This window comes from Acipenser ruthenus, chromosome 10, assembly GCF_902713425.1.
Source record: "Acipenser ruthenus chromosome 10, fAciRut3.2 maternal haplotype, whole genome shotgun sequence".
In the NCBI taxonomy this organism is placed as follows: domain Eukaryota; kingdom Metazoa; phylum Chordata; class Actinopteri; order Acipenseriformes; family Acipenseridae; genus Acipenser; species Acipenser ruthenus.
The window spans coordinates 15987678-16011250 of NC_081198.1; the positions used below are offsets into that span (position 1 = coordinate 15987678).

General features: G+C 35.6%; 1 protein-coding gene across 2 annotated transcripts in view; it reads right to left on the reverse strand.

Annotated features, from left to right (window-relative positions):
* Window positions 1-10253: 10253 nt before the first annotated feature.
* adgrl4 (adhesion G protein-coupled receptor L4) overlaps window positions 10254-23573 on the reverse strand; it is a 32639-nt gene continuing 19319 nt past the window's right edge. The window contains exons 7-16 of one of the 2 annotated variants that reach the window (XM_059031869.1): window positions 22192-22375; window positions 21111-21227; window positions 20770-20969; window positions 20207-20383; window positions 19566-19769; window positions 18732-18952; window positions 18567-18633; window positions 16366-16457; window positions 14271-14439; window positions 10254-11783 (exon numbers count right to left, since the gene is read on the reverse strand). In XM_059031869.1, the coding sequence (XP_058887852.1) occupies window positions 11721-11783; window positions 14271-14439; window positions 16366-16457; window positions 18567-18633; window positions 18732-18952; window positions 19566-19769; window positions 20207-20383; window positions 20770-20969; window positions 21111-21227; window positions 22192-22375 (1494 nt within the window). In that variant the 3' untranslated portion in view covers window positions 10254-11720. Of the gene's footprint in view, window positions 11784-14270; window positions 14440-16365; window positions 16458-18566; window positions 18634-18731; window positions 18953-19565; window positions 19770-20206; window positions 20384-20763; window positions 20970-21110; window positions 21228-22191; window positions 22376-23573 lie in introns of both variants that reach the window. The other variant, XM_034017825.3, reaches the window with a different exon arrangement.

The following is a 23573-nucleotide window of genomic DNA, read 5'->3' on the forward strand; positions in this document are numbered from 1 at the left end:
TATATATATATATATATATATATATATATATATATATATATATATATATATATATGTATATATATTAGCTCAAAGAGCCAGCTGCCCTTATATATATATTCTGTTTTATGATATTCCAGCCCTATCTTGTTTTATTTCTTGAATGTATCTCTTCAAAAACCGACATCCTGACACTCATGATTGGATTAGATTAGTAATTTCATGTTAAATTAATTAAATACAACAATAATCATACTGAGGTGCATGTACATGCACATATACAGTAAAGTTTGAATCCTGAAAGATAAGTGGTAAACAAGACTAGAACAGCAGACAGCCCCATCTAGTGGCTATTACTGTTAAAGCTTCTAAAATAAACTAATGCAAATGGACAATGAACACCACAATTAGAGATGACAGTATGTGACCTTTTGTCACTTCTCAAGGGTGGTGCCCCAATTCTCTGAGAGAAGTTTAAATTACATGTTCTTTCTTTTTCTTTTTACTGTCCCTGTCCATGTTTCTGATGATTGCAATCATTCTCAGTGGTTCTTCGTACAATTACTCAAATATTGCAAATTATTGTTGTTTCTGTCAAGGGGAGAAAGCCAGCACCCTTTTTGTCCAGCCCTGTTATCTTATGCAGATAATATGTCAGCACAAAGTTGTTTTTTTTTTTTTTTTAAATTTCCAAATATGAATTGCAGTTGTCAGCAGCTGTTTAGGTTTAAGGAGATCTGCTTTCGCTTCCCCCAAAGCTGACACATTTTGGATATGCACAATTAACAGATGGTAGGACATGCCTTTTCTGCCAGTTCTACTGAATCAGCCCTTCTGTGCTGTGAACCCTCTTATTTCATATGGTAGTTATTTAGGATTTAGGATTCCAAATGTCAGGTGTAAAATAATTCTTGCACCAAACTGATATTTCCATGTCAATAGCAGTTGTAAATTAAGTTACTTCACAAACAAGTGTAAATAAGGATTTTTCTTTTGCCCACAGTTGGCAAATTAAAAAAACAAATCTGTAAACCAAATATTTGTTAACTGATAGTTGATAATATGCCCATCAGATAATTTATCATTTGATGTTTATCATCAGCTTGAAACTTGGCTAGGCAACTTGGCTTTAACATTAGCTGTTTTGTGTACAATGCCTGGTAGAACAGGACAAGCTGACAAATAAAACCCATCTATTTTATCCATGGATGAGTTGGAATCATAGACAGCCCCGCCACAGCTGTAAATTCTGAATTTGAGCTGTTAATATGATGAAAACGTTGATGACCGTGACACATATCAGCAGTATGTACAGAGTAGTATAAAATAAGAATCATCAATGATTAATCACAGAACAGTATTGAATAAGAATGATCAATGATTAATCACAGTTTCATAAGCATTTCTCCAGACATATGCGCTCGGCCAATTGTGCGCCACCCCCTAAGAACCCCCGGTCACAGTTGTCAATGACATTACCTGGATTTGAATCTACGATCTCCAATAGGGCGCATCCTGCATTCCACGCGGAGAGCCTTTACTGGATGCGCCACTCAGGAGCCCAGGTTATAAATGGTTAAAACAAATGAATACATCTCATTCATAACAACAAGTATAGAAAAGGCTAAAAATTTCATAACTACAAATATTGAATTATCTAGGTAGTCTGTAAGAAATTAACTCTGGTCCTGTACACACTCTCTCTTTATCATCGGCTTCACAGGTGTTACATACTCTTTTGTTAATTAAAACCCTCCTTTTCTAAGATTAAATTAACTCCTGATAAATTATGACAATTAAAACAGATTTGCTTTTAAATTCCCACGAAAACAAAAGAAACAGTCGCAAGAAGCACTGCTCGTTAAGCTATTAACATTATTTCATAATTAAACAAAATTTCGGAAATTACATTAGCACAATTATTTTAATAACGAAACAGGCAACACTGGAGTTATCATTTATGACCTTTTGAAAATCCTGCCCAGTATAAAGTTCTCAGTTTCCACTCCTTACTTTCAGGAAATCTCTTATACTTCTCTTATACTTCTTGTGACAGGATAGTGTCAGGAAGCTGCAGGGAAAGAGCTGGTTGCACACGTTTATTAACAAACCACAATAAACAAAGCAAAGAAACAGAGGTGTCAAAATAAAAGGTTCAAACAAAACACAATAATCACCTTTGGTCCAAAATAAATGCTTCAGCTTGTCCAGCCTGAGCAATGCCTTCACTGGCCCTTCTCATCCAACTTCTTCCAAACACCTCCAACTCTTCATATACTGTGGCCATTCACAAATCAGCACAGAATTATCTCATTAGGGAATGGCCACATTCCACACATGGATTCTCACAGGATGGAATTAACCCCATCCCTGCCAAACTTAAATTCAAAACAATACATTTTCTTTAAATATTTTCACAAAACCCACACTACATCCACATAGAAAGTAATTTATACCTCTTATGAGAAGGATCCCTTGAGACAGCCTCTGTCGGCATCTGGATCAGTTTCCCGCTGTTGTAACATCAATTTACTAAATAAAGCAATTTGCTCTAATTGCTCTTAAGCAATAACATAGCTAATAATGAGTATACTTAGTGCTCTAATAACAGTGAAAACAAATACTTGTTGCTGAGAGGAAATGCTGAAGGACTGGCTGGCATCAGTACCGCTGCTCACTGAACTTCCAGAGCTTCAAGCTTGTCTCCATGGCAACATGTGCTCTGTGAAGCTGGACTTGTCGGCCCATTCTAGTCAGAGTCTATCCTTCTGTCTAGTGTGCTGTGTCTGCTACTTGAAGAATTTAGATGAGAGATTTTGGGTTAAAATGTATATGGGAGTTTAAAAACATCTTAATATATATTTTTAAATGCATTCAAATATTAATATCCATACACTTATCATCATGTCATGAGAGCCACATTTCTTAAGGAACCACTAACTGTGCACCCTTCTGGTTTACAAATCAATGTGGTCTGTCCCGCTGTAACAGGGCAGAGGCTGGTGAACTGGCGACTTAACCACTGTGTAAAAGCCAGGCTTGTTGGCATTCATGGTTAAAGAGCTTTTTTAGCCTCATCTCATCTCAACGATGGGACAGTGTTTCACACAACAGCCTGTTACTCAGGGATTTTTAACACATATTGGCCTAGATGCTCTCTTTGGGGGTGCTAGCCTCAATGGAAATGATAAATGTCCTTGTACTTGTGGGAAGATCATCAGCATTCATTGGGACAGCAAACCACTGGCATCTGTGTATTTTACCACACAGTGCATTTACATGCCAATTGCTGACATAAAGAAACATTTGTTCTGTAAACTGTGGTTAACAGAACAGAATGCCAGTTGATGGAAGAACCAATTGGCCTTCCGTCTGCGTCTGTTTGTTAAAATGTCTTCAGTGAAAAAGACATGCATCAAAGATCGCAAATATTTCTGCTAAAGATTGCTCGACGAGCACACAACCTTTTAAAAGGAGCTGCGAAGCACACTCTGGTTCTTTTTCCAACCAAAGGTATTCCTCAGAGGGAGAGAGAGAGAGAAAGAATCACATTAAATCAGCTACGAAATCACTTGGACAGAGTGAACTCATCGTGCAGTAAGAATTCTGTGTGTTAACCGTGAGCAACCGAAACACTAATAGAGATTAGGGCTAGTTTAGGGCTTCCTCTTGTCTGAGGTACTTGATGCCCCCACCCTCCACACACATATGCACATACCGGTTGTGGCACAGTGTGTGTGGAATATTGGGTGACAGGGAGGGGTTAAATTCCTCCCTGCAAAAACAAGTGGGAATGTGGCTGGAGCCAAAAATTGAATAAATGATTACATGATGAATTAGCCACAGGTGTATAAAAAGGGAGATCACAGTGTTAGAATTAAAATTAGTGGTGAGACTTAATGTTGGTGATAGCAGTGCAGTGTTTATGTCCGTGAGTTTTTGTAAATCTTTTGTTTAGACCCTTCTGCTGTTTGTTTTGTTAAGTGTGTTTTTGTTTAGTGTACTGTCTTTGTTTGCTGTCTGTTTTGTTATTAAACATGCGTCTTTGCACTTTAATCTGCAGCTTTTCTCTTCTCTGAGTCTCTCTTTCTGCAGGTAACAGCTTGGCCTTGATGCTACCCTGTCACACCGGTAAAAAAAAAAAAAAATCCAACATGCCACTGGCTTCTCTGTATGTCACTGCTGTTGTGTTTTTGGGTTTTTTTGTGTGTTTTTTTTGTGTGCCACCAATCCATTGTGATAAGATCAAACTTAAAACTGCACACCACGCAGTAAACCGATAAACAACGTACATTACCAGATGGCAGTGAACTTCACCCAAAAATATGCAAGCTTAAAGGCGCCAGACAGATGCACAGCACCGTCTAGAAACTTGTACATGCCTGGAGGTGTCAGCAGTAAGATCTGCTTTAAGTTAATATATATACAACTTTTTACATTTATAACTTTAAAGTCTTTTTCAAAGCTCTTTTCAAAATGGCCGCTCTAGTCCACTGAGGTTTGAGATCTGTCCTAAATCACTGCAGGAAGAAAGGAAAGGAAAAAAAAACATAACAAGTGCGCTGGCTTTTCTGTTCCATACCACATCATGGATCGTTATTGCTGTGTTACGTGTTTGACAATGTGGGCACAATAATCTTTACACTATCAGTGCAGTAGAGTGGCCATTTTGAAAAGAGCTTTGAAACAGACTTTAAAGTTATAAGTGTTACAAGTTGTCAGGATGTTAACAATGAAAATAAAAATGACAGGTATGTTATTTAAGCAGTTGTAGCAACACATGGGGAAGTGGAACGCTGTATTTTTTTGGAACCCCACCACTTACTCTTTAACTTACACTTATAAGCCACCCCTCACAGGGCTCTGTTTCAATTTATTTAAATAGCAGATCCAAATACAGGCACTGTATATGCAATTTTCTCGCTGATGTCCTCATCAGTTTTTCTGACACTGGTGATGGCATTAGCCCAGAATGTTTCTATACTTGAATGAGCTTTTGCCCTTAAAAACGATGTAAAACTTTAGAGAAAACAACTGTTTTTCTATTATTGAAAACACAGTACAAGCATTAGTGCTATAGAATTAAAAAAATATGTGTACTACAAAAGCATTTCCATTTCCACAACACGAACAACAAAAGCCACATGTAGGTTATGTTTTACTAACCATTCTTGTTCAGATCTGAATGAATCTGAGGGAGACAATGGCAATTGCTGGAACAGTGTACTCATTGAGAATGGTATGACTGTGCAAACAGATAAAGCAGAGTGACTTAGGTAAGGAGGGTAGGAGACACATTTTTTTTACAAATAGTTGTGAGGGTAAGGAATGGGTTCCCAAGCCACGTTGTTGATTCAGAAACTGGGAACAATCAGGTACTAGGCATTGACATGCTGAATAGCCTCCTCTTGTGCATTATTTTATGTGCTTTCATATGAAGCTCTTTATAATTCTCTGGCTTGATGCCATTCCTTTTAGACAGCAGAAACACAGCACAGCAGTTTAATTTGCTCAGGCTTAAGCTGCTAATTGTCAAGAAAGCAGGAAGACAGAGAGAGAAGAAATCTGAGCTGCAAGTCTCCCTCCCAACCAGAAAGGGTGCTGTGTAAGGTTGGTGGTATGCTTTTCCATAGACGGCGTGACTTGATAGTAGGTGGGAACCGGAAATCAGCTATTTTGGAGAAAGCGTGTAGCTGCGAGTTTGCTAAACAAATCCATTGTGATCAGCTGCGGGGCATGCAGCGATTGGATAGACCGTGGTGCCGGGCTGATCACAGGGAGGAGTTTGGCAGTGCAAATGGGACACTGCCCCTTACACTGGAGTTACTAATGCGCCGGAGCACTGTGTTTGTTTTTGTTTTTGTTTTGCAGAGGAATACGAGACAGGAGCTGCGGCCACAGAGCCATCACAAACCCCAGAGCACTACCCTCACTGCACAGGGTACCCCGTTTTGCAGAGCACATTTCCGTGCACCATTGGGATTATTAAGAACTGTTTTTTGTTTTGTTTGGGACTGTAAACCCGCCGTATACCCCCCATGATACCATTATTGGTCGAGGGGCAGATTTATTATTTATAGTTTAAATAAATAGGGATGTTTTTTAACTTTAAGCACTTGTCTGGACATTCACTTCCTTACCCACATCACTCACATCCTGACAAAGCCCACCATCAACAATAACAATATAATTGTTAAACGCAGTGTTCGGAGAGTAAGTGCGTGCTAAATCTATTTTCTGATTAACTGAAAATAGTTTTAGATGCTCAGTCTTAGCCCTGTCTCATTTCACCTAGACCAACCAGTTTTACTTACACATCCTCCTTCACATCAGGGTTTTACTAAAGCACCATTTAGTAAATGAAGTAACAACAACTACCATTATACAATGAATATAATATTCATTATATTGTATACTCCCCAAGTAAGGTTAATATTAAACATATAGCTAGCCCTAATAACAACAAGTACCCCCTCATGCTGCAAAACTGAAATGAAATGTATTGGATAAAAAGGTGCTAATAACTATTTCTGAGAGAAAGAAAAGCACAGGAATGTCTCTTCAGTGTTTAGAGTGGTGGGGTTTCTCTTGAGGTGTCGTGGGCTAGTCGACGAAACACTGAGGATGGAAGGTGCCCACTTGAAGACCCCAGAGATGTACCCTACTTAGCTCAATCCAGACGGTTGTCATGCTGATGCGCTGGGGAGGCTGCACTGTGGTTGATCCCTGGAGCCAGCATCGCAGCCGTTGTGTGTGCTGATGTGCCAGGGAGGCAAAATAAGATGATCCCTGGAGCCAGCATTACACTTCAGCCATTAACACCAGACAGAAGGATATCTACATCATTATATGGAAGGAAACGTAAATGGATGGAGACACATATGGATCACATTAGTTTACTGCAAAGCTACGTCTTAGTTGGTGCTTATCTTGGCGAGAGCTGAGTTCAAATCAGCATGAAGTTTTAACATCTACTCTCGTGTAATGGAAATCTTAGCTTTTTAAATAATTGTGCTAAAGGGCAGAGAGTAATGAAGACCCAGGGATCTTCAGGACTGTAAAATTGATGTTATGGGCTGGACTAAAATCATGAAATAGATTCAGTAAATACCTAATCTCGTAATCAGAGTAAATATCCCAAAACATTATTCCAAAAATAAATGGAAAAATATCAGGTTCAACATTATGCCCCATACCAAAAAGTTTAAATGGAGAACAAATATCCAACCCAGTTGTCCTGTATTAGTAGTAAATGGATAACATGTGGTGAACCACACTGCATATGGAATGTCGAGCTATCGGTTGTAACATGGCTGAAATCTTTGCATGCATTCATAGAGGACCATTATCTATTCAGAGATACTTGGACTGTGTAAACTGTGTTTGTAACCTAATGATAACTGAGGAACCCAGTGCTATCCTGTAAGACAGCAGCTCTCAAATGTTTTCAACTAGGACTCTAGGGTCTGTTGTGAACCCCTAAAATACCTCCTTATAAATGTATCATAGAAATACATCTGCATGTTGATTTTTAACAATCAAATACTTGTATTATTCTTAATCAGGCCTGGATAGAAATCAGTATGTTATTAGGTTCCATAAAAAGGCCTTAACTTGAAGTAGGGCTGTGCTAAGCTATATTGTTTTTTTTTTATTATTTACACATAGGTTTTTGTAATAGCTTTTGTTCTATTAAGTCTATACTAATCCTAATTTAGTAATCACCAAAAAACAATATATTCAGTGGTGTACAAAGATACAGAGATTTATACAATTTAGAACAAACAGGCCCTTTAGTATTGTAAATGTCATTAGTTGCTGTATTTGTAGTATTAGATTAGTTACAATTTCTGCAATGTCTGCAATATATTGAGTGACCAGTAGATGGTAGTCTAATACAGCATAATTAGGATGTCCCTTTGCAATGCTTGGTGTGCATAACACATCAGTATATGAGAGTTAGCAGTTCTTTTTAAATCAGTTTTTTGAGCCTATATTAATGTTTACTATTATTAAAGGTGTTTATTTTTTATAATCATCATTTTTGAGAAGACAGAACCACATTCTTTCACCATAGAACAGTGTGTCCTGACGTACTATAATTCTGTATCTCACTCTAATACTTCATATTGCAGTTACATCTACATGTCACAGTAATGAGATACTACAGGTACTGTACTTTATTTCTTAAAGGTTAATTGCATAGACTAAACCCATACCCACACTACACCAAACAAGAACCCTCAAATGATACATTTTCAGGAATGATTACACTTAGCCAGTACAACTAATGCTAATGCTGGATGCATGTAAGTATTCCATCAGTAATTGCTGCTACCGGATTATTCCATGTATATTCAATGGATTGTTTATAATTATCTACATATAAGATTTTTTTAACACAGCCTATCCTGTTGCGTGTAATGCTCTTCTGCCTGGTTGTTATGGAAAATGTGATAACTAGCCTTCTATTTCTAGTATTTACAATACAGAACAATATTGTATTGTGCTTATTTCTTGATTGGCAAAAGATTTTATAGAAATAATTTGCTAATTTAAATAAATCGATGTTATGATTTTACCCCCTGTCCCAATCAGTTTGAATGAAGAAAATAGAGTTTTTACTGTACCTGACTATCAACTTACAGCATTTGTCAGTTATTAATTAGTCCACTTACATTTACAAAGTAACTAGTTAAGGATATCCTTTAGCACTAGGTATTGATTATATTAGAATCTACAGAGTTAAGGAAGTACCTACCCATTTGTCAGTCTCTGTTTTCAAGATACTAATGGCTCTAATTATATGATTAATGTCAATGACATATACAAAAAATAACACCTGCACACACATGTTCCATGCTGTTGTCTTCATTGCAAGGTGACCACCCCCTCCTTCATACAGAAAGGACTACTGTAGGTCAGAGAACTTGGGTACCCTTGATACAGCATACAGCTCTCTGCTATTTGTATCACACTATCAGTACGGTCAAATAGGTTTTTGATTATAGCTATCAATTTTGTTAGGATATTGAAACTCCCAGCGCCACACTTGGCTGGAAACTAGTTCCCAAAATATGAGGACCCATTAAATGCCAGGTACTGTACTTCCATAGGGACCACCCCCCAGGATCACTACAGTAATATAATACTATGAGCTCCCAAAGAAAACCCCTCATCATCCTCTGTCAAACATTTTAGAATACATTATTGAGCTCTGTCTTTTGTTCCATAAATCTGCCAGCCACTGGATGAAAAGGCCATCCCTTCCTTAAATCATTCCGACTGCAAGTCAACTCCACATTACGTGTGTTATTAGTGTATCTGGATCAGTACATGCCTCATCCTGTCTATAGAAGGCAGCATTCAGAAACTCCTGGGTGCTGGCAAATAAACAGTACACAAAATATTTGAAACAAGACGTGAAATGTGCCTTGCTGTTGATCATACATCCTAATGCACATTATGCTCATGTAGTATGTACCATGGATGTATATTAAATATACAGTAGAGTGTTAATCCCTTGGAGCATCCCACTGCCGTCTGCTAAAAAACATACTATAAAATAATAAATCTGTGCGATGTGTTCATCCCGGTGAACAAAAATGATTAGGCAGAGGAGCATTGTATACTCCACCCCCCCTCCATGACAAGGCTGGGAGCGAGGTGGTGGTGGTTGAGGAGGAGATGGTAATTCAAATGCACCGCAAGACTGAGTTTGCGAAATAGGTATATATATATATATATATATATATATATATATATATATATATATAGTTCCAATTAACCTTATAGGTTAATTGGAACTTGCTGGTAATAGGCTTGTAGATTAACCAATGGATGTACCAGGCATTTGTACTATAGATTTCCTGCTGACAAGCTTTATAATACAGAATAATGGCATGGTAACCATAGCAAGGGTTTTTGGATGATGTCATATTTTCTGGCCACACCCACTCTACAATACAATTACAACTATTGTATTTGAACTGAGCTCCAAAATATGCCACTTTGTGTTGCCAGTGGTAATTAGAAGTGGAGACACTATAAAAGTAATGTACATTGACAGTTTCTATCTAAAATACGACCGTGGTCCTTTCTGGTCCACAAGATCTTCTTAAGTTGGATGCTTGTAAAGCTGCATTGCCTATTGAGCAGGATTTCAAAAGGAATTGGTTACCAGGAACAGAGTAGGTTGTCATATATCAGCAGGGCTGTGTTCCAGCTATGTATGTTTGTTATTTGAGTTAAAAAAATAAAAAAAATAAATAAAAAAGAACTTAATCAATTTGTTTTATTTACATGATAGTACATACAATCATTAAGCTTGAAATATTCACAGACACTAAAAGGTATTATGCTTCCTCTTAGAAACGTGTATGTTACCATGCTATTACCTATGTTTAAAACTGTAAAGTAGGACAAAACAGACATTTGAGCTTTTAGGGGAAATTATTTACAATATATAATCATGAGGAAAGGATACAGCTTTAGTACATAGTAGCTGCATTTTATATTACATTTTATAATAGAACTTTGAGACAAACAGTATTCAAAACTGGCATAAAAAAAGTACTTTTAAGAACTGGACTACAGAAAACACTATTTACTATTCAATAACATCTCAGAAAATGCTGTGGTGTATTTGATTGATCTAAAAGGCAGCGGATACAAGAGGTGAACAATATTGAAATAAAAACCAGCATGATACATAGGCTGGTGAAGCTACCAGATACAGGAACTCCTCAGAGTAGACAGAGATGGAACTCTTCAAAGAATAAAAATAAAGCCACTTTAACTCCAAGTTTTATGAAACTATGTTCAATCTCAGTAGGCTAATTAAAAGATTTCTCTTGGATGCATGGACAGCATTGTGAAACTTGACAGAGGTTATTTCAAACTGTGCTGTTGCATTAGAGCTATGTTTACTTGGTAAGTACTTAAACCCTTGAAACCAATTTAAAGTTGCCCACGCAGAAAATATACAGTGGGATGACAAGCTATGCTAAAGAAGACTGAGAATTATACCTTCAGTAGCCGGGCCAAACTTAATTGAATTAAAAATGCTACAATGTGACAGAAAACATATGGACAGTATAAGCCATACACTGTACTAGTACCTGTCACATAAAAGTTGTATACAAGAAGGGATAATAGTGTTATTACAAACTGATGATAAATAGAAGCTATCTCTTTTTTTATTCTGTAATCCCTGCCCAGCTTTTCATTGAAAGCCTTGTAAATTTGCAATTCTGAATGATTATGTGATGAAACAGCAGGCATATTTACAGATATCAAACTACACGGTGGTTTCAGTTATTTTCAAAGGCGAGTAAAGCCGAAAACAAACCAAACTATCTTATTCAAATACTAGTTATGTTACACTACAGATTTAATTTAAATTAAATTAATAGGAACCAACAAATAGTTGCCTGATCATTACGATAGAATCTCTGCTACATAATGACATAGATGTCAACTTTAAAAGTAATCAGTCTCTGAAAATATTTAGTTTTTATTCCTATTTCCAGTATGTCTCCCCTTATGTTACAGTTTGCAAAGTTTTTTGTTACACCATACAGTGGAAATAGTGAGGAATAATTAATGGGGTTTGCAGCACTCTGACAGCCTTAAGCATTACAACATCCATTTTGTTGTCCTTGATTTAACTCAACACAATGTCCTATTTTTCCATGTACAGTAGTTTCCATTTTTTTTGGTTCTTTTTTTAAAAATTTTTTTTATCTAAGGCACTCAAAACAGCAAGGCACATTTTTAAACAATCGGTAGTATTCTTCTTGGATCTGTAAAGGAAGAAAGATATTGTTACAAAACAGCTTGAAAGAAAATCTTAAATGATCTACTGCAGTCATTTGTAACTTCAAAAAGCTCAATCAGAATTGTAAGGTAAAACTTCGAAGTCAAGTAAACTAACTGTTTGGCTAGTGTCTTTTTCAGTGGAAAAGTGGTATTAATTTCATAGGGCTAATCCATTGTGCAATGACTGAAATATACACACATTTCATAAAAATTGTGAGTTTTGAGCCAAAAGGCTAATTCATGAATAGAAAAGGACAGCTCACATTGACCAGGATTAGAAAAAAAAAGATCATTATTATCAGGAGGAACTTTTTAAACCTGGATTTGATAGCACAGTCACATGCCTCATCTGTTTCACATTAGGATACTGCATTCATCGAGTTAAAAATGGCTTGAGTCTACTTTAATAAGGTGCAATGATTTTCTCAACAACACACTGTTTTTCAATGTCTCAGGTGGGATTAGAAGCCTGGATATCTTGGCTCCACATCATCAGCTGTAAGCACTGGGAAATATTACCTCCCACTGTCCAGGAGAGTCCAGTGGGAAGCCATGATATTGAGTGTTTTAATTATTTAATTATGGAGTAGTGAATACAAGCCATGGCACTAACAAATCACCTCAGAATATCAGGCACAGGGCCTCATTCACTAAACAGCGGTACCGGTAATGTGTTTTGCACGCAGTAAGCCCCTTTACTGTGTGCTTTGTACACCTGCTGTATTTACTAACCAGTAGCAGGCAACCTAGCACGTGGAAAAAAGTACAGTGTTCGAGTCATTTAAATATAATGAATAATGTTAATATGTGGAAATGTATGTAAATTACGGCACAAAATACTGCAAGGGAAGTATTTGATATGGAAACCATATTCACTTAAGGGCGCTAACTTTATTAGGTGCCTCAGCGTGTGTTAAAAGTACCGCTTATTGAAACCAGGCGGTGTCACAGAACCAGCAGAAGACCTGCACAGGAGAGTCAGGGAGAGAGTATTTCAGACCAGGAAGACGTTACTAGGGCTGTGTGAGGAGGAGGTAATAACTAGATAAAGATCGAGCACAGATCATACTAGCCTTATATAAAGGCCCCGGAAATTCACGATATCATGAATTTCACAGAAATGGGGTATTTGACTGCCGACTGTGAAAAATATGCATTTTATTTTCCTTACACTATTTTAATGACCTCCCCTGTTCATGTCATACCGTACTTTTATCAAGTAGAAGCAGCAGTACAGTAGCTGTACACAGTTCGTTGTCAATGACGTGCGTGTGGTTACTAAGGAAACGGGGTCAAACAAATACCGGCTTCATGATTGGTGAATTCCTCATACTGTACAATGACGTAACATCAGAGGCGGGAAGTTTAAAATGGTTGTTCAGATATTGTTGATTTATTAGTGTGCAGTGTAGGATTAACATTAGCAATGCAGACAGCTGAGCTGACAAATCAAAAAAAGCTAAATTCATTTAAACAGAAGATCGCGTTCAGAGCTAAGAAAAGGGGGCATTGCATGCAGGTGGTGGGATTCTGTTTTGCTCAACTTGTAATGTATCTTTGGATCATCTAAGAAAACATACTATTGACAAGCATCTTGACAGCGCAGTACACAGAAACAAGAGAATCAAACTTGAAGTTCTGGCTAAACAATTACCGAACGAGCAGGTCACAAATCACAAGATTGTTTAAAAAGAGCACAGAAAGTGGAGAAACACGTAATGTCAACATGTTTGAAATAGTGGAAGTCTTTGTGCAGCAAACATACCGATACAATGGCTGGTCAATTAAATATTACGAAGTTTTTTAATGAAAAAAATCCCAAATTGTGGAGCCGTGCCTCACTCAGACGAGAGTATCTCCCTAAAGTGTATGCAGCACATGAAGAATATTTAAATGGAAAAAATAAACGATTCTGAGTCTGTTTGTGTTGTATGCGACGAGGACACTGATGATCAAGGCAACTGTGTTTTGTACATTATTTTCATTCCACAGAGCTTTACAATTGCTAATTCAGAGGAACTTACTGCTTACTTAGATACACTGCATTTTGACTCTAAACACACGACAGTAGTAGGTCAGGATATCATTAAGACACTTGTGGAGAATGGAATTGATTTCAATTGTGTGTCTGCTTTTCTAATAATAGACAACGTAACAGAGGGAGAAACACTAGGGTTCAGTTGCAACGAACAAAAAGCTGCGGATGATCCCGTAGTTAGTACCTCAGGACTAGACTAAACTAGTGTGCTAGTGATCACCAATTGCAACAAACTAAGAACTTCCAGATAATCCCCAGGTGTGGATTAAAAATGTTCCCAATTGCAACAAACTCCAGATGATGACTGCTGCCCCTTAGATGTTCCTCATTTACACTACTAAATTAAACCACCAAGCTCTTTAGACTAAGTAGAAGAATTTAGTACTAACTCAAGGTTTATTTACTCAACATACGTTGCCAAAAAAACTATTACCTTTCTGGATAACACACAGAGAAATATAAAGATGAACATCCCTTGAAATGCATTTGAGATTGTGAAGAGATAAGCCGTAATCGCCGAGTCGTGGACAACATGAAGGACGCCAAACGTCCAGGTAGCACCGAGAAGAAACAGAAGGGCCAGGGCGCCACGTGCACAGGACCTGAAAGATTTGAAACATCATTCTCTATTATTTTCCTTTATGTATTTGTGCTAGTTAAATATTATTATTATTATTATTATTATTATTATTATTATTATTATTATTATTATTATTATTATTATTATTATTATTATTTATTTCTTAGCAGATGCTCTTATCCAGGACGACTTACAGTCGTAAACAGAAATACATTTCCAAGAATCACATTACAAGTAATAATACAATTAGGAGCAAGATAAATACAATGACTTTGGTTCTAGCAAGTACAAGTATGACAAAATACGATTCAAATGACAAAATACTGACATAAAATCTATCAGCCCAATTTTTCTCTGTACTACACTGATAAAGCATAGCTTATTTCATTTTTATAAGTCAGGTATGACAAATCAACCAACTGACATGAAGGTTAGTCAGAATTCCTGTACATCTTATCCTGTGTACAGAAGACATCCCATGCACAGAACCTTAGGATCATTTCAATATATATATATATATATATATATATATATATATATATATATATATATATATATATATATATATATATATATGTGTGTGTTTATGTGTTATAGTAATTCCTGGCTATAGTATCACTTTTTGTGTTATAAAATAATACAGTACTGAACATCATGTGTAGGGTGTTTATTGTTATAAAATACATCATTTTGCACAGTTTAAGCAGACAGAACCTGTTATACTATAAGAGAGCCTACACACAACTTGTTAAGTTAAAAACATGTTCTGTAATTATACCTGGTCCACACACAATTGGAATAAAAACTGATGCTGTATTACGAGATAATTGAGAAACAATAGCATAATAAAGACCCAAGGAGCAGCTGCCTGAGGACTATCATGCCGGCAATCAGTGGCAGGCAAAGGGCTTTGTTCCAATTATATTAGTGATATGGATATACTGTAATAGTAAGAAGAATGGCTGCAGGACAGGTACAGAAAGCAGGGTTAAACATGTTTATTATTACATGTATACAATATATGGCATTGCCTTCAAACCGCAGTAGCCCTTGGGTTTCATCGGAAGTGCACAGATACTACATGAGGTGAATTGAGGATTACACTGATCTCAGGTAGTAGAACACAAGTGTGCAATATAATGGGAGCCTACAGCACGGTAAAGTGTCTAAATGTCTCTTTACACAAGACAAACTGCACTTTTCAACATGGCTCCAATTTACTATCATTGACCTCAAATTGGATATTTAAACAACTGCATACAATACAAGTTAAAGATTCAAATTCCACTTCAATAGCTTTCTTAAAATATATTTTTACATTTTCCTTACAATTGTATGGTGTTTCGGATCATTTTGACTGGTTCTAGATTATGCTATTCCAAAGAAAAATGCTAATAACCTAATATTGGAGAACAGAACCACGCTGAACGATTACAAACCCTGTAAAATAGTAAAGGAAATGTAAAAAAGTAAATAAATACATTTACATTTAAATGCATTATACTCTTTAAATTGTCTATAGAATAAATTGCAATCCAAAACATATATACTGTATACTGCAGACCCTATTCCTTGTGTGTTATTTAGACTGTTTTAAGTCTGATTTTTTATAAATGAAAGTCTGGCTGCTGTGGTTTTCTGTTTTTTAACAGTAGTTCACAAAAATGTCATGAATTAATTGTTCAATGTTTCACACAGTAATATAAACATTATTAATGCCACTGCAGCACATTTAAAACATTTTTTTTTTTCAAATATATAACCCACCAAACTTATGAAAATTAATATATTAGACAGGAATCTAGATCCCTTCTCTTCTAAATTATTTCTCAGGGTTTTAAATTACATTACTTTCATGTGTAGTTGACTTTATTTAGTTTCAGTCGAGCCAAACTGGGAATTTTAATTATTTTTCACAAGAATTATAAAATTCATTATTTTAACTTACCTTATATTTTCATAGCAACTGACTTCAGGTTTTTTCACAGCGGTATGGCGAAATACTTTGTAAATAATCACTCCAAACGCCAACAGATTAACCTGCAATATTGTATGAATAATATTAAAACTTGAAATATATTCTAGAAAAAAAAGACCCTTATCAACCTAAAAGATGCAGTGTCTATCACAGGAATATATTAAAATAAATCAACCAAGACGTGTGATGTTACTTTTAAGTGTTAAGATAATTGCAATGTGTTAAGAGCAGATGTTATTTTTCTCACTCTGAATGATGTTTTAAAACTATAAAGTTGTGTGTTGTGCTTTAGTGGTCTCTTCCTTTTTGAATAATAATAGTTAAAAAAATGTGAGCAATATTTCCAGTGTTTTTAACTGACATGTTAATTAACTCTGTGTTGATAGAAAACAAGAGCAAGTACTGTAGCTTCAAACAATCATTTTAGTTTCCTTTTTATGACGTTTGTAATCATTCTGTGTGCTGTTGTTAATACTCAAATACTGTGTTTTCTTTATTTTTGATAAGTCTGATCCAGCCATACATTGGCTCTTCTATAATGACACTTTCACTCATCTAGCCTTGGTTGCCTACGGTCTGTCTTTGGCAGATCATTAGAACTGAAGAGCAGCTCCTAAACTCAGGTGAAATCAACCCTGAAAAACACATTATTTGAATCACTCAGAATGACTACAAATCTCATAAAAAGGTAAGGGGACAGAAAAAAACAACAAATGTAATTTGTAACTTTAATACTTCAAACTGAAAAACAAAACTTGAATGAACTTAAGAGACCGTAAGCTATATTACAACATACTTATACAGCATGTTATATGTGCTGTCTTACCCATTGTGACTGAAACAGAATGCAAAAGGAGATGCAGCTTTTTTATATTACACCCATTAATCACTTATGAGGGACAGACATTTTATAGCCATTTATGAGCTACAGATAGCAGGCACTTCTCATTTAAAATATATATGAAACAGCATACTGTACCTGATCTGAACTCCCCAAACTATTCACCATTCCCTTCTGACAGGAAATAATGGGTGATGAACGTCTTTAATTGAACTAAAATATCACAGAAACGGGTTTGATGGATTTCCCATTGTTTGATTTATGAGTCAAATCATATGTGTTCCATTTTAAAATTGATATGTATGCCTATAAATTCTGTAAAAAAACAGCTGCTGAATTGTAAAAGTAATTTACAGCTAAAACAGGAAGTGTCAAATGTGCAATATGCATTTTGTTTTGATGCACACATTACTATAATAGAGTTGAAATGTGGAGGTTTTGGTTTTCAATTGATTCTTTATGCAGAATGTTTGTGTTCCAAAAGTACGTTGTAGTTTGACAAACAGAAAGAAAAATACAGGAGACTGCTGTACTTCAAACTAGAAAAGTTTCATTCATCCAGGTTTAAAGGTTTTTGTATTCCATTAATCTCAGCCTGAATCAGAGATTCTCTAAATAGTTTGTGAAGAAAACCCATCAAAGGCAAAACTTTTCTACGCTTCTCAAACATAAGAGTACACTTTATGTCAAAGACTAGAACACTTGAATCCCTATTGAGAACAAAACAGACGTTATTTTCTGCTAACCGTCTGGAGACGGTACCATCACATCAGCTTGGGTTCAGTACTATCAATTCTGATCCTTAATCTCCATTAATGCCATCTGTGCTAGGTATTATTGCTTAATTATCACATAGGTACCGTCTTTTTAACGCCTCTAATGTTAAAATCTGGATAACCTAATAGTCAAAGCAATGATCAATGGAATATTGTAAAATCTGACAACTGGTTCATGCAGCACATTTAGATGTCTGTGAGCTACCCACCCTTGAAGGACAAAGTGAGGCGAGTCCCTGTCATTTTTGCCTCCCTAACCTGCGGGAGTGCCAGAGCTGATTCGAAGAACAGCAAAAAGCGCACAGCTGGGGTGCAAACCTTTACTTTATGACAGCCTGCACACCTTGTGTGTGCCCTTTACAAGATTATGCTTTTGCTTATTATTTTTAGGTCAATGTGACTCAATGCCCTATTGTAAAGCATGTTTGAAGGAATAAAACAATTGTACAGGTCTAAACCTTTGTGTTAAAACAAGTATAAAAATATGAGTAAGCATGCCACCAAGGTGGTAAAAGCAATACAATGAAAAAACAGCAGAATTTATTGAATCTTACCAGAATTATTAAGCATGCTGGTCCTATAAAACTCCATATAAAGTTGTTCTCTGTGCTTAGCCAACACCTATAAAATAAATTGTTGCATTTTAGTCAGACATTTTTTAAGTTTAATTTTTTTAAATAACTTTCTTTCTAACAATTTATTTTAATTGCTGAACTTACACATTATTTGTGCCATAATATTTGTAACCCATGGTTGCAGAAAATGTAACCACCACCGCAGGACTCCCATAGCCAAAAATGTAAAAGTTTTGGTGCAGGAAACCTTTGTTGTATATAACTCCAACGACAATCAAATAAAGATGGATCCCCTCAATACACATCCAGGCAAAAGCAGATAGAAAGAAATAATGTAACAGTCCAGCAATGATGGAACAGAGAAGCTGGAGAATAAAAAAAAAGAAACAATACGTAATGTTGAGATAATTAATGCTATTCAAGCAAGTGGTTTTAAAATGACCTCTTATTTCTGGGAAGAAAAGCTGTCACACTTTAAACTAAGGATCAATTTTTAAAACATCTGAACATGTGTAATTACAGTTTTATTAAATTGTGGCTTTTAACAGATACTTTTTGTCTTTTTAATCAATGCAATAGTGACTTGAAGATTTGAAGTCTCTTCTTGATAAGATTTTAATGATCCATAAACCAAAGTGTTATCAATATATTTTTCATATTTTCAGTGTTTAATCTTAATTCAGGATTTACAGATGTTTCAAGTAGTACTCTATACATAAATAATAATAATAATAATAATAATAATAATAATAATAATAATAATAATAATAATAATAATAAAAAAACATTGTACTGTTGCTTCCTGCTCTAGTCACTTCCTGTTAAATAATGGGATTATTGTTACTCAGACTTCAACCAAGTGGGCCGTGCCAAACCCAAAAGCAAGTAAAAATAGGATGTCATACAGTGGTAACAATTCACACATCTACTGTCAATAGAAATGACAGTACAGACATTTGATACGATACCAATACTTACTTTATTACTGTTCATATTTATTCCAACCAGAAAGATTAATTCAGCCAAGAACAGACTGCAGCATAGGTTTTTGTGAATTGTGGTCCTGGTGCTCTGAATTTCACTGAAGAACCAGAATGTAAATATGCACATAGACAGACAGATCAGAGATAGTATTATTCCCAGCTGAGTGATTCTTGTAAGGATGTTGTAGTGAGCCTTCAACTGCCAAAACAAGGTACAGTAATGTATGAAGTGAATTCTGGTACTGTACATACTGATGCTCAATTTTATAGTATTACAGACAGTCTGATCATGGGCTTCTGGCTTAGATTCATTATTATTCACACTAATTTATATGAAATATCAAGGATGTTTATTTAAGCTTGCCAGTGTACATTTTGTAAATTATAAAAAGCGAATGTGAAGATAAATACAGAAAGTTGAGTTGTGTCATAAGGTCATTGCTTTATATAGTTTTTCTTAAACCTCTTTCATCGGGACTCCTCGATATCCTGTGATAAAACGATACTGTACAGTTTGGATAAACAAACATAATCAAGAAAAATGGGATCAACTGGTCCTAAATCATTATTTAATGATATGTTTATGTGGATATTATTTTACCAGCTTTAACTACTTATTGTATTATATATACTTACATCAGCCTGCCCTGATGACATCAGAATAGCAAAATGCGTCAGGTGATTACACTTGCATCCAGTATGGGAAGTATTGAAGTGAGTGCGTTCACAGCCTTCTGTGGACCAATGACCCTTCATGTTGTCTATAGAGTACCTCCAAAAGGCACACTTTGTTTCAACGTCTTGATTCACTGGCTGTATAAAGAGAAAGTTTATTTGGTATCTTTCTTTACTGCTTCTCAAACTAGTCATTCACTTGACACAGTAACTTTGTTCTGCTGTTCAGTCATTTATTTAGGTGAATGAATAATGCTCCAAAACAACAACAACAACAACAACAACAACAAAAGGAAAATGTAAATCATGTCTGAGAAACCAATCATTATAAAGAATGTGTCAAAATTTCAGTGTATCTCACTGCGTGTACATCCCGTGCAAAGAACATATAACACATCGTTTAGGTTTTCATGTTTAATAGTCGTTCTTTGGTACAAGATCTTTAAATAAAACCCTGAAGCTGTTTTAAGGTAACCAGCCCTATTTCATAGTGATAATTATGGCTTGACTGTTCTTACCCTCACATGTTTAAGAGTAAAAGTTACTTGGTCAAGCTGGTAGATTTTTGGGGGGATTGTGTTTATAGCTCCTGCTATAACCTGTGAGTTTAGAGTGAAGTCATCTGGTTCTTTTGCCAGGGAGTCATCCATTTCTTCAGAGATGTCATTTGGTTTAAGGAGAAAACCAATGCTATCATAACGGAGAAAAACAATAGCAATGCTACCTAATAAAAGAAAAAAAAACAAGATGTGTTTTCTTTTAAATACAGCAGCATACCACAAGTATTCTCTGCCAAATAAATAAATATGCTTTATCTTTGTCATCTTTTTTATTGTCAGTAAGGAAAAGAGTTCCAGCTACTCACCATTAGAACCAACTGTTTTGTTTTGTTTTGGTATAATCCTTATAACATCCCCGTCTATATAAGCATGTGGGTGAATATGATTTATTTGGTGTGACTCAAAGGTGTACAGTTTAAGAGCTGCAAAAGAAGAAAAAAAACAAGTAAAACAAATGTATTTGTTGCCTCATGTGTAATATATGGTATTGTTGCAACTGTCATTGGTTGCTTTGATTCTATATCAACTCAGAATTACTCCAAAAGCAATTTCACTTACAAAATGTCCTCCCACTGTCCTCTGACTCATTTTGCAGCACTTCTTTGTGAATTAAACAGTTTCTACAGTAATGATGTGTTACCCAAAGGCACAATGCAATATAGCATTCAAACAGCAAAATGAATCAGACAATATTTCCAGCTAAGGGGAGTGAAATTGCTGTAGGAGAAAACCCCGATCGGTTGATAACCCGGTCTTATTCATAAACTAATAAAACAGACCCTCTTATTGATAAACTAATAAAACAGACAATACTATTTCTATTGCTTAAATTCCCTCCTGTCAGTGGTCAGTGAGATCATATAGGCTACTTCAAATCTACTTACCATTAACCAAAAAACATCCTATTAATTCATAATTAATTTTGTTGTTAAAAATTAATAAATGTTGTCTCTGCTGTTGGCCTCTAGAAAAGTTTCATGAATATCAAACTGCATATGTCAAAACAGACTTTAAAAAAGCACTTTAAATAATGCATGTGAATAGGGCTTTATATTTTCAAAATAAGCCCAAGGGTTACCTGAGGTAAAGCAATCTAAAACATAGGTATACTACCTAAGATTATAGATTCCCCCAAGGATTTTCCAGCATTATAAAGTATCCAGGGAAATACTGTTAAATACAGGGAGGGAGAAGGAAGGAAGGGTCAGCTCAGTTACTGGTGCTGTCACTCCTCAATACCCTTTAAGCTGACAGCCAAAATGTTTACTTGTGGATGTGCCCCTGGAGAAAGCATTTGCCCAGCTACATATATTATTTAGGATTCATGATTTCCCATGCTGAATAGAAACAGCAATGTATCTATATATAGACTGGCTGTTTCTCTACCTATGTCACTTGCATTGACTTCCATCTGTGTGTTCTTCTGGAAGTTGTGAGAAATGCTCAGAGTCGCCTGTTCCACAGTGTGAAGCAGCTTTGTAACACTTTTCTTCCTGTCTTCCTGATCTAGCTGATTCCAAACCTTGAGTTCATCCTTTTCGACAAGGTTGTTTACAGTGTTTACAAATGTCTGTAAAAAAACATATATAGAAATACAATAAACCAAATTAAACCAACACATCAACCAACCTCAGTAATACTTTCTACATAAATAATGTTTTAAAAGAGAAACATACAATTTGGTGATACAAATTTAAATAACTGCCGCTTTTCTTGTTATTACCACTTTATTATTATTATTATTATTATTATTATTATTATTATTATTATTATTATTATTATCATTATTATTGTTATTGTTAATAATAATAATAATAATAATAATAATAATAATAATAATAATATGGGATAAAGTACACCCAGCTGTACTTTCAGAGTTACATTTTTAATTTTCTCAAGGTTATTTTTCACTTGCAGAATTTACTTGCTGTTCAATACTTTCTTTGAGTTACATTTGTAAATCAAAGATGATGAGTCATAAATGAACTGCGGAATCTATTCCTCAAACTTTCTCTGAAGCATTTTCCAGGGGAAAGAATGTACCTTATAAGGATCACAGCATATACAGAACAATGCTGGTTTTCTGTTCCAACAATATGCCACTCATTTCAATCACAGGCCATGCATTATTGCCCAGGGGAGCATGATCCAGATACACAGCAATGTTCTTTCACCTGGCAAACATCCCAGAGTAAAAGGGGACTTTTTTTGGGGGGGCGCAGGGGGGGGCGGGTAAGTGGGCTGTGCGGGGAAACTACACGTACCTGTATTATTATTAAGAATCAGAATAGAAAATTCACTTGGCTTAATTGGAGGGTGTAGCTGGATGATTTCCTCATCACTCGAGCCTCTGCTTTCAACACTGCCTAACATTTCTCGTTAAATGTATGTTGTTTATTGTTAACTTGCGTTAGTCTGCTCTTCTACAAATTTCTCCCTGTCTTCTGTGGATAAAACTTTCAATCTACAGGCCATTGTTGTTTGTTTTGATACTGACAGTGTTTTACTGTGTTCATGCACTGGTGGGAGGGGTTTTATTTGATCTTATTCTTTTTTTAATTGAGGTTAACAGTTTTATCATCAACCTAATTATACATAGGCAATCTTATTATACACGGGTCTGCACCACAACCATGTTAAATAAGACTGCAAACACTTACGTTTAGAGGAAATGATCATTCACCATGTATAATAATAATAATAATAATAATAATAATAATAATAATAATAATAATAATAATAATAATAATAATAGTACACAGCAAAAC